At 41.0% G+C, this 16,939-nt stretch overlaps 1 protein-coding gene across 13 annotated transcripts in view; it reads left to right on the top strand.

Moving 5' to 3' along the window:
- NIN (ninein) overlaps positions 1-16,939 on the top strand; it is a 102,138-nt gene that overhangs the window by 59,314 nt on the left and 25,885 nt on the right. For 12 of the 13 annotated variants that reach the window (XM_058739004.1, XM_058739003.1, XM_058739002.1 and 9 more), the window contains 9 exons: positions 1,413-1,523; positions 1,912-2,001; positions 5,363-5,501; positions 7,354-7,475; positions 8,747-9,252; positions 10,313-12,457; positions 13,724-13,849; positions 13,954-14,023; positions 15,554-15,769. In XM_058739004.1, coding sequence (XP_058594987.1) covers positions 1,413-1,523; positions 1,912-2,001; positions 5,363-5,501; positions 7,354-7,475; positions 8,747-9,252; positions 10,313-12,457; positions 13,724-13,849; positions 13,954-14,023; positions 15,554-15,769 — 3,525 coding nt within the window. The remainder of the gene's footprint in view (positions 1-1,412; positions 1,524-1,911; positions 2,002-5,362; positions 5,502-7,353; positions 7,476-8,746; positions 9,253-10,312; positions 12,458-13,723; positions 13,850-13,953; positions 14,024-15,553; positions 15,770-16,939) is intronic. The other variant, XM_058739009.1, reaches the window with a different exon arrangement.

Below are 16,939 nucleotides of genomic sequence, written 5' to 3'. Positions count from 1 at the left end.
CTTTCTCCTCTAGGGTTTTGATGGTTTCCTGTCTCACATTCAGGTCTTTTATCCATTGTGAGTTTATTTTTGTGAATGGTGTGAGAAAGTGGTCTAGTTTCAACCTTCTGCATGTTGCTGTCCAGTTCTCCCAGCACCATTTGTTAAAGAGACTGTCTTTTTTCCATTGGATGTTCTTTCCTGCTTTGTCAAAGATGAGTTGGCCATACATTTGTGGGTCTAGTTCTGGGGTTTCTATTCGATTCCATTGGTCTATGTGTCTGTTTTTATGCCAATACCATGCTGTCTTGATGATGACAGCTTTGTAGTAGAGGCTAAAGTCTGGGATTGTGATGCCTCCTGCTTTGGTCTTCGTAGTTTTATTTTTTTAAACAAACGTGGGTGGAAATCTCTCCAACAAGTTTTATATATACAGAAAAAAACCCACCATTTGTGGACTTCTGTTCATGTGTTATTATAATAGTTTCAATATACAAGTCATGAAAAACTTGTATGTGCAGCTTTTACATCATTAAGCCAAAATAAGATTGTAAAGTAAATATCAACAAACTATATCATTAATAAATGATATTTTAGTTTTTTTTTTAAAGTTTATTTCAAGAGAGAGAGCGGACATAAATGGGGAAGAGGCAGACAGAGAGAGGGAGATAGAGAATCCCAAGCAGGCCCCACACTGTCAGTGAAGAGCTCGACGTGGAGCTCCAACTCATGAACCATGAGATCATGACCTGAGCTGAAGTCGAGAGTGGCGGGCGATCAACCAACTGAGCCACCCAGGCTCCCCTAGTTATTCTACCTTTTTATGTTTTTTCCTGAGTTCTCTTTTGCTGATAGGTAGCCTGCAACCAATTGTAACAATGTGTTGAGAATGTTTTTCCATGTCATTAAATACTACATTCCAATGCTATTGGAGAGAAATACGGTGCAAACCATATATGTAACTTCAAATTTTCAAATGGCTGCATAAAAAGAAACAGGCGAATTTAATTGGAATCATTTTATTTAATCCAGTATCTCCAAAACATTATTTAGACTCCTAATCCATATACAAAAATTATTATTGAGCCATTTTATAGTTTTGCACTAACTTTTCAAAATCTACTGAGTATTTTACATACTTAGAGTCCATCTCTATTTGTACTATACGTGTTTCAAGTGCTTAATATCTGCATGTGTCTGCTAGCAGCTACCGTATTAGCATAGTTCTGTAGGATCAGAGAAAGGGGGCAAACTTTTGGGTTATAAGATAAATACCAATTTTTTAATCTTTACTTTTGTCTTCTGTATTCTACTGAAACTTTCAAGCTGAGCAAATTTTCTCAGTCTAGAGCATGAATTTATGCTTCATAAAATGGTACAACAGTTTGCTAATTTTTAATCTGTGCCCATTTACTTTCCCCAAATTGCTTCAGGAAAACAGTCGTCTAGAAAATGAGCTTCTGGAAAATGCAGAGAAGTTGGCAGAGTATGAGAATCTGACAAATAGACTTCAGCGAAATTTGGAAAATGTGTTAGCAGAAAAGGTAAATCTGTTTGAATTTGATCTCCTGATATGCAGCCCAAAGTGTAGTTTACTCAAAAGAGCAGAAGCAATGCCACCAAGTAAATTTCTGTTAGGGAAGTATTTAGATGGCTAAAGTAAGCCGTCAGTTTTACAGGGATCTAATTTCAGAGATTGGATACAAGGGAAACATTGCATATACTGAGAAATGACCCCTGCCTTAGTTGAACACATCACTCTAGAATGTTCTCCCATCATCCAGTTGGTAATGTTCTGCATAAATGTCACATTCCTTTCATACTCAAGAGACCATACTCTGGGTGAACACCAGAAACTGAGGCCTTTGTTGGGTTAAAGGTCCAAGACGGACACTTGGGGCAAATGAAAGCTGTGTCCTTGTCCTTTTCTAGTTTGGTGACCTTGATCCTAGCAGTGCTGAATTCTTTCTGCAAGAGGAGAGGCTGACACAGATGAGAAACGAATATGAGCAGCAGTGCAGGGTAAGTGACTAAAGAGAAATTAAGTCCAGGAGGGCCTGGGTTCAAATCCAACTTCACCATTTACTAGTGACCATAAGCATGTTACTTAATCTGTGGGTTCCTCAGTTCCTCATCTATAACATGGTAAAAATAAGAGTACCTGCTCAGTAGGTTGTGAAGAATTAATGAGTGAATATATGTAAAGTGCTTAGAACAGAGCCTGGAACATAGAAAGCACTTAGCCCAAACGTTAGCGGTTATTTAGTACCCAGTATATTAGGGAATCATGCAAACTGCATTTAAGTCTGTTTTAGCTAGGTCAGAAATTGCTAGTGCTTAGGGGAGAATATAGTAGTTTTATTCCAGGTAGAGAAATACATGGTCATGTTCATGTGCTTATTCCAAAATGAGCATTTTTTTTTAAGTGTTTGTTTATTTTTGAGAGAGAGAGGAAGACACAGAATCTGAAGCAGGCTCCAGGCTCTGAGTTGGACATGGGACTTGAACCCAAGAACCATGAGATCATGACCTGAGCCAGAGTCAGACACTTAAACCACCTGAGCCACCCAGGTGCCCCTAAAATGAGCCTTTCTTAAATTTTTTTTTTCTTTTTAGAAAAACTCTTTTTTTAACATTTTATTTATTTTTGAGACAGGGAGAGACAGAGCATGAACAGGGGAGGGTCAGAGAGAGGGAGACACAGAATCTGAAACAGGCTCCAGGCTCTGAGCTGTCTGCACAGAGCCCGACGCGGGGCTCGAACTCACAGACCGCAAGATCATGACGTGAGCTGAAGTCGGCCGCTTAACCGACTGAGCCACCCAGGCGCCCCTCTTAAATTTTTTTTAACATTTATTCATTTTTGAGAGACAGGGGCACAGAGAGAGGGAGGAAGACAGAGAATCCAAAGCAGGCTCCAGGCTCCCAGCTGTCAGCACAGAGTCGGACGTGGGGCTCAAACTCATGAATCGCGAGATCATGACCTGAGCTAAAGTCGGATGCTCACCCGACACCACACTCCCCTGAAGTGAGCCTTTCTTAATCAAACACTGCAGACCTAATCTGATGTAAATTGCTTTTGTCGTGTGTGTGTGTGTGTGTGTGTGTGTGTGTGTGTGTGTGTGTGTGTTTTCCCTGGATACCTTATTTTATTTACAAAATGCAGATGAGGCAGAAGCCACTCAGGGCTTTAGCTACTAATAATTACAAATTCATACCAGAAGAGACAAAAAACATTTTTATAAATAATGGGCATCTTTGATTTTTTTTTAACTCTCCTAAACTTAGGAATTTGGGTTTTTTTTCCCTTCTTGAATCACAAAAACTTGTTGATTTTAACAAGGTAGGTATAACTGAGTTCTGACTACTTTAGATGTAAATTGTATTTGTGCAGAAATGAGGAAAACAATCACTTCCTTATGAGGTTGCCCACAGCCTGCCTTCCCAGGAAATATATGTGCACATTTTGAGAAAAGAGATGAAACATTAATGCCACGTTTACAATTAAGTTTTGGCTCTCGGCTCTAATCAAGTAGAGGTGTTTTCCTTATAGTTCTTAAAAGTTAGGATTTCATTAGTAAAATCTGTCATCTCTACCTCCCCAAATCCATTCCATTATATTCTTAAACAGATTATACACCATTCACCCACGTAGTTCACCATTTAGAGTGTACAATTCAGTGTCTTTTAGTATATTCACAAAATTGTACAATCACTACCATAGTTGATCTTAGAACGTTTTCATCACCCCAGAAAGAAACTCCCACTCCACTTAGCTGTAATCTCCCCCTAGGCAACTAATAATCCACCTTTTTTGTCTCTGGAGACTTACCTATCCTTTACACTTCATATAAGTGGAATCCTACACTATGTGGTCCTTTGTGGCTGACCTCCTTCACTTCCCATAGTGTTTTCAAGCTTCATCCATGTTGTAGCGAGTATCATTGGTTTGTTTGTTTCTTTCTTTCTTTCTTTTCTTTTTTCAGTTTTTTAGTTTTATTTATTTTGACAGAGAGATAGAAAGCAAGCAGGGGAGGGGCAGAGAGAGGGAGACAGGATCCCAAGCAGGCTCTGCACTGTCTGTGCAGAGCCCGATGCAGGGCTTGAACTCATGAATTGCAAGATTATGACCTGAGCCAAAATCACAAATCTGATGCTTCAGCAACTGAGCTACCCGGGCACCGCTGACTTCCTTTCTTTTCACTGCTACATTATATTCCATTTTATGGCCATACCACATTTTATTTATCCATTCATTAGTTGATGAACATTGGGGTTAGTCTGACTGTTATGAATAATGCTGCTGTGAACATCTGTGCACAAGTTTTTATGTGGATATGTTTTCATTTCTCTTTGGTATATGTCTGGGGGTGGAACTGCTGGGTCATAAGATCACCGCATGTTTAACTTTTGGAGGAACTGCCAAACTTTTCCCAAGGGGTTTGCTCCATTTTACTTCCTACCAGTACGAGAGTTCCAATTTCTGTACATCATTGACAACAGTTGTTTTTGCTGTCTTCTGGAGTCGACCCATCCCTAGGGGTTATGAAGTGGTACCTCACTGTGTTTTTTATTTGCATTTCCCTGATGACTAATGATTTTGAGTATCTCTTCAAGGGCTTCTCAGAATATATCTCCTTTTTTTTTTTTTTTTAAGCTTATTTATTTTGAGAGAGAGAGCATGAATGGGGTAGGGGCAGAGAGAGAGGGAGAGAGAGAATCCCAAGCAGGCTCTGTGTTGTCAGCGCAGAGCCTGATGCAGGGCCTGAACTCACGAACCACAAGAACATGACCTGAACCGAAGTCAAGAGTTGGATGCTTAACCAGCTGACTGAGCCACCCAGGTGCCCCTGCATATCTCCTTTTCCAGGAAGGTCTATTCAGATCCTTTGCCTAATTTTTAAATGGGTTGTCTTTTTATTATTGAGTTGTAATAGTTCCTTGTATACGCTAGTTAGAAGTCCCTTATCAGACCATGTAATTTGCAAAAGCTATCGTCCTGTTCTGTGGGTTGTCTTCTTACTTTCATGATACCCTTCAAAATAAAAAGGTTTTGGTTTAGTGATGTCCAGTTTATCTTTTTTCTTTTGTTGCTTGTGCTTTTGCTGTCATGTATAAGACTTGTAGTGGTTTTTGGTTTTTATGGAGTGCCTGGGTGGCTCAGTTGGTTAAGTGTCCAACTCTTGATTTCGGCTCAGGTGATGATCTCATGGTTTATGGGATTGAGCCCCACATCAGGCTCTCTGCTGTTAGCACAGAGCCTGCTTCGGATCATCTGTCCCCCTCTCTGCCCCTCTTCCACTCCCTCTCTCTGAAAAATAAACATTTAAAGTAAACGAACTAAAAAAGGAAAAAAAGACTTGTGTTTGTTTCTAAACTCCAGGTATTACAAGACCAAGTGGATGAACTCCAGTCTGAGCTGGAGGAATTTCGCACACAAGGCAAAGTGTTGAGACTTCCCTTGAAGAACTCAGTGTCAGAAGAACTTGAGGTTAACAGTGGTTGCATTGAGCCTGACCAGGGTAAGCCATTCAGGCATCATCTTTTCAGAGGCTCTGCCTTTGGTTTTTGCTTTTATGGCCATGGTTGAATATAAAATTGCACAACTTTGGCAACCAACATAAATTTAAAAAATAACCTGGGCAGTACTATTTTCTTGAGCTATTTTGCTTGTGGTCTGTTTTCTTCATTTATCCTTAAAGTATTTATGAGAATATTTCTTTCTGATTTTTATATGTATCAACAAAGGAATGGAAAAATCAAACCCCAAGGATATTTGCTTTGTTTAAAAAAACAAACAAAAGAAATTGGCCACAGGTCTGAGAATCCAGGGCTTGGGAGTGTTACAATTCAGACACTGAGCTATTGCTAAGTGCTCCCTTTCTTAAGGAGTGCCTCACTGGTATGATGATCATTTTGGAGAACAGGCCAACCAGAAACCAGAATTTGGTTTTCTTACGCTGGCTGTGTTAAACATCGGCATTGCCTCTGTAAAACAACTAAGAAGTTAAATAAGTGTTGGTTGCCTGTGCCTTTGAGGAGGACTTTGAGTGGGAAAGTTGGAAGGCAGAGTTGTTTGGGAACGCTGCTGCTTTTTCACCAGCTTTTTTCCTCCCTCCTGGCATTCTGCCTCTTTCCTCAGTGTGTGGAGTTTGAATTTCACAAAGGGCTCATAATAAATTTTTCTGTTACGGTCTTCCCCACTGCTATGCAAGTACAGGTTCTTACAAGGATTGTTCATTCCTCTCCTTACCTGTTTATTCTAGAATAAATAAGGGATTTAGGAGGGGATGGGGAGAGGGCTTAAGACCTTTCCTGTGATTCTAAGTATGTGGTCAGTAGCCTTACTGTAGTGTGAGGATGGAACCCAACTGATGGTGTATGATGCATCTCAGAAGCTTCTCTGGACTTTTTCCATAGTTTTGGGGGTTCTCCTCATGGGCATGCGAAGCTGTGCCGTGCTGGGGTGGTCCATATCCCAACTATCACTTCTCAGTTGGGGATATGCCAACTAGAAAAGAAAGAATATACGGAAAGAAAGCCCAAGGCAAGACTTCATCTCGGATGCTAGACATGCCCTTTCTCCTATCTGCCTATGGACCCCATGTGAGAAACTTTTTTGAATCCCCTGCCTTAAGAGATTCCCACATAGTATTAGACATGATCGTTTTGTCTGTGTACAAGCTCAGTTTCCAGTTTATGCTTCACATTTGAGCGTCCTTCCCCGTCATCATCAGGGATGGTTGCAGAAGTGAACTCATATGAATGACTTGAGAATTTTTCTCCCAAACTGCCTATATCCAGGTTCCTAACCTATGCCCTATTTTTAAAATTTTAGCTGATAATTTAAAATGGGGCTCCACTTGCACTATAGGAAATTGATATCGTAATACTCAAGTTTCTGTCATTGAGGGGTGGGTTCGCTGTCTTGACCCATGAAGTTAACGCCTCCAGGCATCTTCTGCCACTTTGCCCCTCTGCTCGTTTGTCACCATAGTATTTGTTGGATGGATAGAAAGCTGATTGGTTTAATCAAACTACCTCACTTCCCAGCATTTTCATTTTAGAAGGTCACATTTAAACCAGAGTTTCCATACCTAACCCCACCTACTCTTCAAAAAGATGAATTCTGTGGTTTGGTACAGTCTGTACATGAAAGAATCTTACCGTATTGCTTGTTCACCTTCATTTTTTTCTTGTTTTCCATAATGCTTGAAAGCAAGAAACCTCTTGGCATCGATGGTTTCCTAGTAGATCTCATCAGTGGTAATTGAGGCTGAGATTTATTCCTTTAACTGGACGTTCCTTCCTCAGAAGCCAGTTGTGTTATTGAAAGAGCCTGCTGGAGGGTCACCAGATCCCGTGTGTTTTCAGGGCTTGGTTCTGAAGAATGCAATCCATTGACTATGAGCATCGAGGCGGAGCTGGTCATTGAGCAGATGAAAGAACAACATCACAGGGACTTATGTCGCTTAAGACTGGAGCTTGAAGATAAAGTAAGTCCTTATTCTGTTTTCTCATTTTTTGAGCTCTGGCAAGCTTTGGCTTGTAGGACATACTTAATTCTTTTTACTTCATGGAGCATCCCTTTTAAAAACAATTTTTTTTTAATGTTTATTTTTGAGAGAGAGAGCACAAGCGGGGCAGGGGCAGAGAGAGACACACACACACAGGAATGTGAATCTGAATCAGGCTCCAAGGTCTGAGCTGTCAGCACAGAGCTCAATGCGAGAGTCAAACTCACGAACCGTGAGATCATGACCTGAGCTGAAGGACGCTTAACTGACTGAGCCACCCAAGCACCCCATAGAGCATCACTTTTAATACATTTCCTCTTGTGTCTGGTGGCTACCAAACCCCCCTTTGCTCAGGATGGTTTTGTAGGCTGAGCATGAGGCCTTTTCCTCCTAGGAGAGAGTTTCTCCAAAATGTATTATCTTCAGCCCTAGCAAGCATGGAACTTGAAGGCCAATGCATTATTTCTAACTTGTTGAGAAACATGTTAATAAGACCAAAGAAAGCCCTTTGATACAGCATTAGGTACAACTTCTGAATCTTGGACTCCAAAACCCTTCACCACAGTGCTTCAGCTTAGATTTCTGGTCTTTGTTACCTTCTCCTCCAGCCAAGCCAGTAGTTCACCATTCTTCATCAAACTGTCCTCTTTCGTTCATGCCATCACATGCTGTGTTATTCCTTTCTACCTCTTGAAAGTCTACTTACCCTTCAGAGTTTAGATCAAATGCTACCTCCTGCATGAACCCATTCCTGAATACCCTTGACCAATATATTTGTCTGTTTTCTATAGCTCTTATATTTTTCATTCTGCCTTGTAGCATACTTGTTTGTGTTTGTCAAAACCATGTCTAGAGCTGTTTTCCCTTGATGGCAGGACTATATCGTATGCAACTTTGTGTCCCCACAAAGCCCACCGAGTGCCTATGATAGGTGTTCAATCAATATTTGAATTTAAGTATGTTAAACCCCTGCCTTTACAGTTGGACAGGATGCCTGGGAAGACCAACACTATCTATGTGAAAGTCTAGTCATTTTTATCAGAGTTGTTCAGAAACTAATAAAATTCAACCGAGTTAAAAAGGAAAACAAACTATGCCTGCCTCAAACATAGCTTATTTAACATGTTTTCGAGCTGTCAAAATGAGAAAGCTGAGGAATGTCACTTGGGAAAAAAGCAGTTACCGCCCCCATCACCTTCCCACTGCCTTGAGTTGGATAACATTGTGGTGGTTTTGCTTTGTGACTTCAGGTGCACCATTATGAAAAGCAGCTAGATGAAACCAAGGTCGCCTGTGAAAAGGAGCAAGACAGCATGAAGCAAAAGTACGAGAATGAGGTCCGCGTCTTGGAAAAACAACTAAGTGACCTTAAAAACGAAACTGCAGAACTTCGGGGCCAGGCAGTGGTGCTCAAGGAAGCACAACATACAACTCTCTGCAGACACGAGGAGGAGAAAAAAGAACTGCAAATGAGGTGGGATGAGGAAAAGGCTCACCTGCGGGAGAAGCTGAGGCTGGAACACGAGATGGAACTCAAGGCTCGCCTGGAGCAGGCAGAGGACAGCTTTACCCGGGAGAGGGAAGGACTCCTTCGGAATGGTGCCTGGACAGAAGAGAAGGTGAGAGGCTTGACTCAGGAACTCGAGCAGCTTCACCAGGAGCAGCTGAAAAGCCTGATGGAGAAGCACACTCTTGAGAAGGAGGAGTTGCAAAAAGAGCTCTTGGAAAAGCACCAAAGGGAACTTCAAGAGGGAAGGTAAGAAAGTAGGGGAAGTGGAGAAACCAGAATACTGTCCCTTGGGGGCACCAGAAGGTCCAGGCAGTTAAGGAGACTTTGACTAGATGCTTTCTCAACCTGTTTTGCCAGTGTTTAGACATGAGCCTACCCTGAGATTATTCAAACGGTGGTTTTTTTTTTTTTTTTTTTTTTAAGACAGTATTTCTTAATGTTTATTTATTTTTGAGAGATAGAGTGTGAGCAGGGAGGGGCAGAGAGAGAGAGAGAGAGAAACACAGAATCCGAAGCAGGCTCCAGGCTCCAGGCTCCGAGTGGTCAGCACAGAGCCTGACAGAGGGCTCAAACTCACAAACTGCGAGATGAAGACCTGAGCCGAAGTCAGACGCTTAACCCACTGAGCCACCCAGGTGCCCCCACAGACAGTATTTCTTGTTTCAATTATCCTTTCAGGTTCCAGATGAGAGTAATTACTGTGTTCTGAGAAAGGCTATTTATGAGCTAAATTCTGGGTAGTGTTCTCCAAATTATGAAGTGCAGCTTTGTGCTTAACTTTCCCCACATGAAATCTCAGGTATATTTGAGGGCTTTGATGCCTTATACTCCGATTACCTTACTGCTGCTTTATTAAATAAGGAAAAGCAATGAATATATTAATATGTGTGGTTTATGTGACTACTACCCTCCAATATATACCTAATTAAAATGAAGGAATTATTTACATTTCCCGAGTTAGGGGTTAGGTTAATGTGCATTTGGTCGTGAATGTGAAATATCAGTGTACGTTTTTGGTTAAAAATCCATAAACATATACATTCAGGAGGATGCCAAAGAAGGCAGTTTCTAGATTTTCTCTAAACACAGTGAGGTAAGTCTTTTAATTGTGGCTGCCAGTCTCAGCCCTCAGAAATGAGACCCCGTCTCTGTATAAATCGATTACACAGGAATACGTGAAGACCGTTTTTATAGAAAGGATATAAATTGTCTGCTTGGCGGCTTCTCCCGTGCGCGGGAAAATGTTTTTTGTTTGCTTCTGGAGGCGGTGGCAGTTTCAGTAATGCTGTATGTTGACTACATTTAGGGAAAAAATGGAAACTGAGTGTAATAGAAGAACCTCTCAGATAGAAGCCCAGTCCCAGGCTGATTGTCAGAAGGTCACCGAGAGGTGTGAAAGCGCTCTGCGGAGCCTGGAGGGGCGCTACCGCCAAGAGCTGCAGGAGCTCGTGGAACAGCAGCTGGAGGAGAGATCCCAGTGGGAGTTTGAGAAGGACGAGCTCGCCCAGGAGTGCGCCGAAGCCCAGGAGCAGCTCAAAGAGACTCTGCAAAGAGAGAAAGCAACGTCTCTGGTCCTGACCCAGGAGAGAGAGATGCTGGAGAAAACGTACAAGGAACATTTGAGTAGTATGGTCGTTGAAAGAGAGCAGCTGCTCAGAGACCTGGAAGATCTAAGAAACGTGTCTGAAAGTCAACAGAGCCTGCTGTCCGACCAGATACTTGAGCTGAAGAGCGGTCGTGACAGAGGTCCGAAGGACAGGGAGCAGGTCCCGTGCCAGGCGGGCGCCTCAGAGCAGCAGGCCAGCCAGCAGCTTGAGAAGCTGGAAATGGAACGTGACCGGGAGAGGCAGGAAATGATGGCCAAGCTTCAGGCCATGGAGAGTGTCCACAGGGTGACCTGTGAGAAGGCAGATCAGGAGAGGGCCCAGATGAGCACAGAAATCTCCAGGCTGCAGAATAAAATCAAGCAGATGCAGCAGGTGGCATCTCCTTTCTCCAGGAGAGAGAGTGGCTGCCAGGCAGCAGGAGGGGAGGACGCAGAAGGAAGTGGAGCCATGTCCCTGCTCCAGCAAGGAAAGCAGTTGTTGGAAGAGAATGGAGATGTCCTCTTGAGCCTGCAGAGAGCTCATGAGCGAGCAGTGAAGGAAAATGTGAAAATGGCCACTGAAATTTCGAGATTGCAACAGAAGCTACAGAAATTAGAGCCAGGGTCAGTGATGTCTTCTTGTTTAGACGAGCCAACTACTGGATTCTTTGGAAATTCTGTGGAACGGACAGAGCCATTTTTACTGCAAAATCAAACGAAGCAAGTAGAAGGTGTAGCCACACGGTGTGCCCTAAGTGACCTACAAGACGATGAGACCCGGGATCTGGGAAGTACAGGGACGAGCTCAGCTCAGAGACAGGAGGTCAAGACAGAGGAGTCTGAAGCATCAATAGAGAGTTTTTCCGAGCTCGAGAATAGTGAAGAGACCAGGACTGAGACCTGGGACCTGAAGAATCAGATTTGTCAGCTTCAGGAACAGCTAATGATCTTGCGTGCAGACTGCAGTCGAGCTTCTGAAAAGAAACAGGACCTACTTTTTGACGTTTCTGTGCTAAAAAAGAAACTGAAGATGCTTGAGAGAATCCCCGAGCCTTCCCCCAAGTATAAATTGTTATATGAAGATGCCAGCAGAGAAAATGACTGTCTTCAGGAAGAGCTGAGAGTGATGGAGATGCGCTATGACGAAGCCCTAGAAAATAACAAAGACCTCACTTCGGAAGTTTTCAAATTGCAGGATGACCTAAAGAAAGTTGAAGAGGTGACTGAAACCTTCCTTAGCCTGGAAAAGAGTTACGATGAGGTCAAGAGAGAAAATGAGGAACTGCATGTTCTGGTTTTGAGGCTTCAAGGCAAGATCGAGAGGCTCCAGGAAAGAGCGGTGCTGCGCTGTGACTGCTTCTCCTTATGGGAAGCCCATTTAGATAACCGGGAAGTCCAACCCGATGAGAAGGTGCTCGGACGACATCAGACATGGGAAGAGCGTGTGCCCACGGTGACAAGTGTCCACCATATTCTAGAAGAACATTATCAAGAAGACCAGTACCTCGAGCAGCAGAATGCACAGCTCGTGGGAGAAGTAAAAGCGAGTGAAATTGCCTGGCTTCACAGAACAATCCGGACACGTCGAGAGAAGCCCAGAGTACAGAACCAAGTTCTGCTGGAGGAAGACACCGCTCTGCTGGGCCTTCAAGACGGACATCTTCAGCGTCAGGCCACCATAGCAGAGTTGGAACTGGAGAAGAAGAAGCTGCAGGAGCTGACTAGAAAGCTGAGGGAGAGAGTCACTACTTTAGTTAAGCAGAAAGATGGACCTTCTCAAGGAGAAAACGAGGAAGAACTAAAGGCGATGATGCATGACTTGCAAATCACGTGCAGTGAGATGCAACAGAAAGTTGAACTTCTGAGGTAACGTATATACCTTCTGAACTTCATGGAATCCCAAGAGCATCTCACCAAATCTAACTTCCGCCGCTTGCTGTGCCTAGAGAAACTAACCTGTTAGTCCTCAGGAAGAGAGCAGTACCGTAGGCTTCCTTCTGCTTCTGTGTCGTATTAACAGATAGAATAACCCTGCCTAGGAGGCATCCCCTCCCCCTCTACAGGAAATAAATGTCATTCGTTCAGGGTGTCCTAATGGAGCGTGTTTGCTGTTTAACCATGTGCATCCTCAGTGTGTGTCAAGTCTTTAACTGTTTTCTAGCATTTCATTTGGATTGGTAGTTTTGGTTTTGCTAAATGTTAATTGTTTCCCGCATTTGATGGAACACGTTCTGTGAGAATGCCTTTTGTTTATGATTAACTCACTTGGTAGATGAGAACTCTTATACTAATATAGGAAAAATTCTGTGCTTTATGACTTACAGTTCTTCACTCCTATCACTTGAAGTACATGCTGATATTGTGTAAACAATGGAAATTTATCTTAGAACATATCATTTGGTTGAAGAGCTATCAGATTCTAATAAATGTGCTTGTACTTAAGACAGAAACGAAACTCATGCGAAACACTGCTCACTTGACTTTATATAACATGATTGCAATAGTCTTCCAGCAAGTTTGGTTTTCAAAGACTTGGAAAATATCACATCACGTTATCTGAATGATCTGAAACAAAATAATTGAATTCCAGATGTAGTTTTTCCCCTTCTTCAGACCATTTTTGGTTCTAAAAATCAGAACATAATGAGTTGAAAAACATCACAAAGTGAACATGAGTGTACATATTTCTTTTATTTATGTAGTGAATTTCCTTTTCCTAGGTGCCCTGAGGTCTGTAACTAAAGCTAATACAGCTTAGCAATATGGCCCATGCCTATATAGAGCAGGTAGGACCTGAGCCCGAGATAAATGGAAGTTTTTTGCCCAAAGCAGTATGGTTGCCACTGAGAAGACCAGCAAACATAGCGGGCGTAGTCTCGGTTCCTGTCTCTGTCTGCACTCCAGTGTTTCAGCCACACTTCCCTAATGTCTTTTAGTGAAATTCTTATCTCCCCAAAAGAAAGGGGTCAATATGTCAGAGCTTGATTTCCAGTACTAAAAGTCTACTAATTTAGACTTCTCATTTTAACTGGCATGGAATACTTGTTTTATTGGAAGTTCCTAGAAAGCATTTTCCAAAGATGCCACATGACTGCCTTGTTATAATGATATTTTTAAATCTCTGTGATTCAGATGTGAATCTGAGAAGCTTCAAGAAGAAAATTCTATTTTGAGAAGTGAAATTACTACTTTAAATGAAGAAGATAGCATTTCTAACCTGAAATTAGGGAAATTAAATGGATCTCAGGAAGAAATGTGGTAAGACATATACTTAAATTTTCTTAGGGCATTTTTGCAAGAACTAAGACTGTTTTGACTTCAACTTTTAAAGCCTAACTCTTATATTTTCACTGTCCCTTTAGGCAAAAAATAGAAACTGTAAAACAGGAAAAAGCTGCAGTTCAGAAGATGGTTGAAAATTTAAAGAAACAGGTGAGGAGATACTTGGTATTTCCCAGTGTTCTTGATTCTGAAATTTTCTTTTTTAATTTGCAATTTATAAAATTATAGGACATACTACTGGAATCACATGTAGCTAGTGATGATAAAGTTGTGAATCCCGGGTTTCAGAATGGAAACTCACCCCATGCGGACTCTAAACTAGGTTTATATTTTTTTGTGAATATAATAATGTATATATTATTTCTAGATTCTGAGTGTTTAATATAAATTTTATAATCAGTGGCAATGGGGAGACAATACTAGCTCTAAATCCAAATCTATGAAATACTAACTCTGTCCCTCACATTCTTTTCAATTGATGTTAGCTCCTTCCTTCATCACCATGACTGAAACCAAAAAGGGAAGGACAGAATTTCACAGATATAGAGTATCAGTGTATCTTTTCGTAGGATTAGAATTGATTCAGATAGCTTGTGCCATTCAAGTGCCCAATTTGTGTAGTCTCATGACATGGGGTTGTGCAGGACAAGGCCATTTAAGAATCTGCCTGAAACAGCCAAAAGACAAGGACATCCTGGGAAAAGAGAATTTTCAGTACTAGAAACAGACAGGGTCTTAACATCCAAAATATATTCTGTGCTCTCACAAATAAGGGGCAAAACCCTGTTGAAAAAACAGATAATTGGTAGGAGTGGTCAAGTAAAGGGGGAAAATACAACATATAAAAAAATAGTTAACCTTATTAGGGAAGTGCAAATAAATTCTTTTTTCATCTTTCAGGTTAGCAAAAATGAAAGATACCATCTAGTCTTTAAAAAGGGGTAAGGATATGAAGGTACTCATACATTTTCGATAGGACTATAAGTTGGTAGCACCATGAGGAAGACATTTTGGGGATATTCAGACCAGTAATGTAGGTGCATACCTCCTACCTAACCCAGTAGCCCCACTTTTAAGAAAATGACCCAAAATTCAAAATGGTACCCTGTGTAAACGAGTTTTTCAAAAGATTGGTTTGTTTCTTCATAATTAAAAGAATGATAACAAACTTGTATGTCAGTGTGGGAATGGATAAATACATTATGGAATGTCTCGACACAATATGCTAGAGCCACTAAAAATATAGCTTGTGGTGGTTTCTGAATGCACTGACTTGGAAAGATAAAAGTCCGTGAACTATTACAAGTGGAAAAAGCAGGCTGCCCAAATATCTGAAATGATTCAAATTTCCTTTTGTTATAAAAAGGAGAAAACCTCCACATACATGCGAGTTTTGTATGTACATAGAAAACAATCTGGAGGGATAGGTACCCAGCTGTGAACAATGGCAACCCCTGTGGAGCTAGACCAAATGGAGGGTCTATCACTTCTTCATACACTTCCCAAGTGGTGAAATTTGTAATAATGAATAACGTATTAAATTCTATTATTAAGGATGTGTTTGTGTACGTACGTATGTATAAAACTTTGGTTTTTTTCCCCTGGGTAGATAGTCTCTAAATCTGTTTTTTAGTAGAATTAGGGCAACTAGTCTTTAAAACTTACTTCCATTTTATTTAGATTTCCGAATTAAAAACCCAAAACCAACAATTGGATTTGGAAAATACCGAACTTAGCCAAAAGAACTCTCAAAATGAGAAAGAACTGCAAGAACTTAATCAACGTCTGGCAGAAATGCTACGCCAGAAGGATCAAGAGCCAGGGCGCAGTACATTGGAGGAATGGAAACAAGAAAAGTCTAATCTGAAGGAAGAACTGGAACAATGTAAAGTGCAGGTATGGAATGTGGCCACCCTCCAGCCTTCTGGGAGAAAATCTCAAAGCATAAAGCAATGCTTACTTTCAATTTCTTAGATGTAAAGTCTTAAAACAGTATAGTATCAGCAAATGAATAGAGAAGTGGAACAGAAAGTCTAGAATTAGACTCAAATACAAGTGGAAACTTACTATATAACAAATCACTGGGGTAAAGATGGATTTCATAAATAAGTGGTGCCTGGACAACTCAGTAGACGGTTGGGAACAGATAAAATTAGATCCCTATGGGTGCCTGGGTGACTCAATCGGTTGAGTATCTGACTCTTGATTTTGGCTCAGATCATGATCTCAGGATCATGAGATCGAGCCCTGCCTTGGGCTCTGTGCTGGGTGTGAGGCCTGCTTAAGATTCATATTCTCTCTCTCTCTCTCTCTCTCTCTGCCCCTCTCCCATGTGCTTTCTAAAAAAAAAAAAAAAAAAAAAAAAAAAAAAATTAGATATCTATATCTTATATAGTGCATAAAGATAAAAACTCTAATTGGATTAGGAGCCTAAATATAACAAACAAAACTACGTCTGTACCAGAAGAAAACATGGGCCAATTTGTCTTTAACGTTAGTGTAGAGAAAAGCTATCTATGACCCATAAACCAGAGACCAAAAAAGAAATGATCAAACCAAAAAAGAAATGATTAAATCAAAAAATTTGTGGCCAAAAAAGGAAAAAAAAAAAAAATGCTACAAAGTCAAAAGACATTTCACAAACTGGGGAAAAATATTTATATATCCTATACCACAGAAAGTAGGGCTAATGAATAAATCACAAAAAAAGACATAAAAATGGCCCTCAAGTCCGTGAAAAAACTCAAAATCATAATCAGAAAAATGGAAGTAAAAACAATACTGACAGCATCTTTTCTCACCCATGACTTTTTGTTGGCAAGACTTTGGGGAAAGCAGGCACTTTTATATGTTGCTGGGAGTGTAAACTGATATTAGCCTTCTGGAAGGAAATATGCTAATACTTAACAAAATTACATATGAGCTTACCATTTGTCCCACCAAGCCCATTTCTAGGGATTTACCCTAAAGATACACCTCCAGCAACATGAATACTCATATGCACATATACTCAATGTAGCATTGTTTGTAATTGCAAAATATTAGAGACCATCTAGACGTTCATAT

Source organism: Neofelis nebulosa, chromosome 7 (genome assembly GCF_028018385.1).
Source record: "Neofelis nebulosa isolate mNeoNeb1 chromosome 7, mNeoNeb1.pri, whole genome shotgun sequence".
In the NCBI taxonomy this organism is placed as follows: domain Eukaryota; kingdom Metazoa; phylum Chordata; class Mammalia; order Carnivora; family Felidae; genus Neofelis; species Neofelis nebulosa.
The sequence above is the reverse complement of the archived record's forward strand: the minus strand, read 5'-3'. Positions and strand labels throughout refer to the sequence as shown.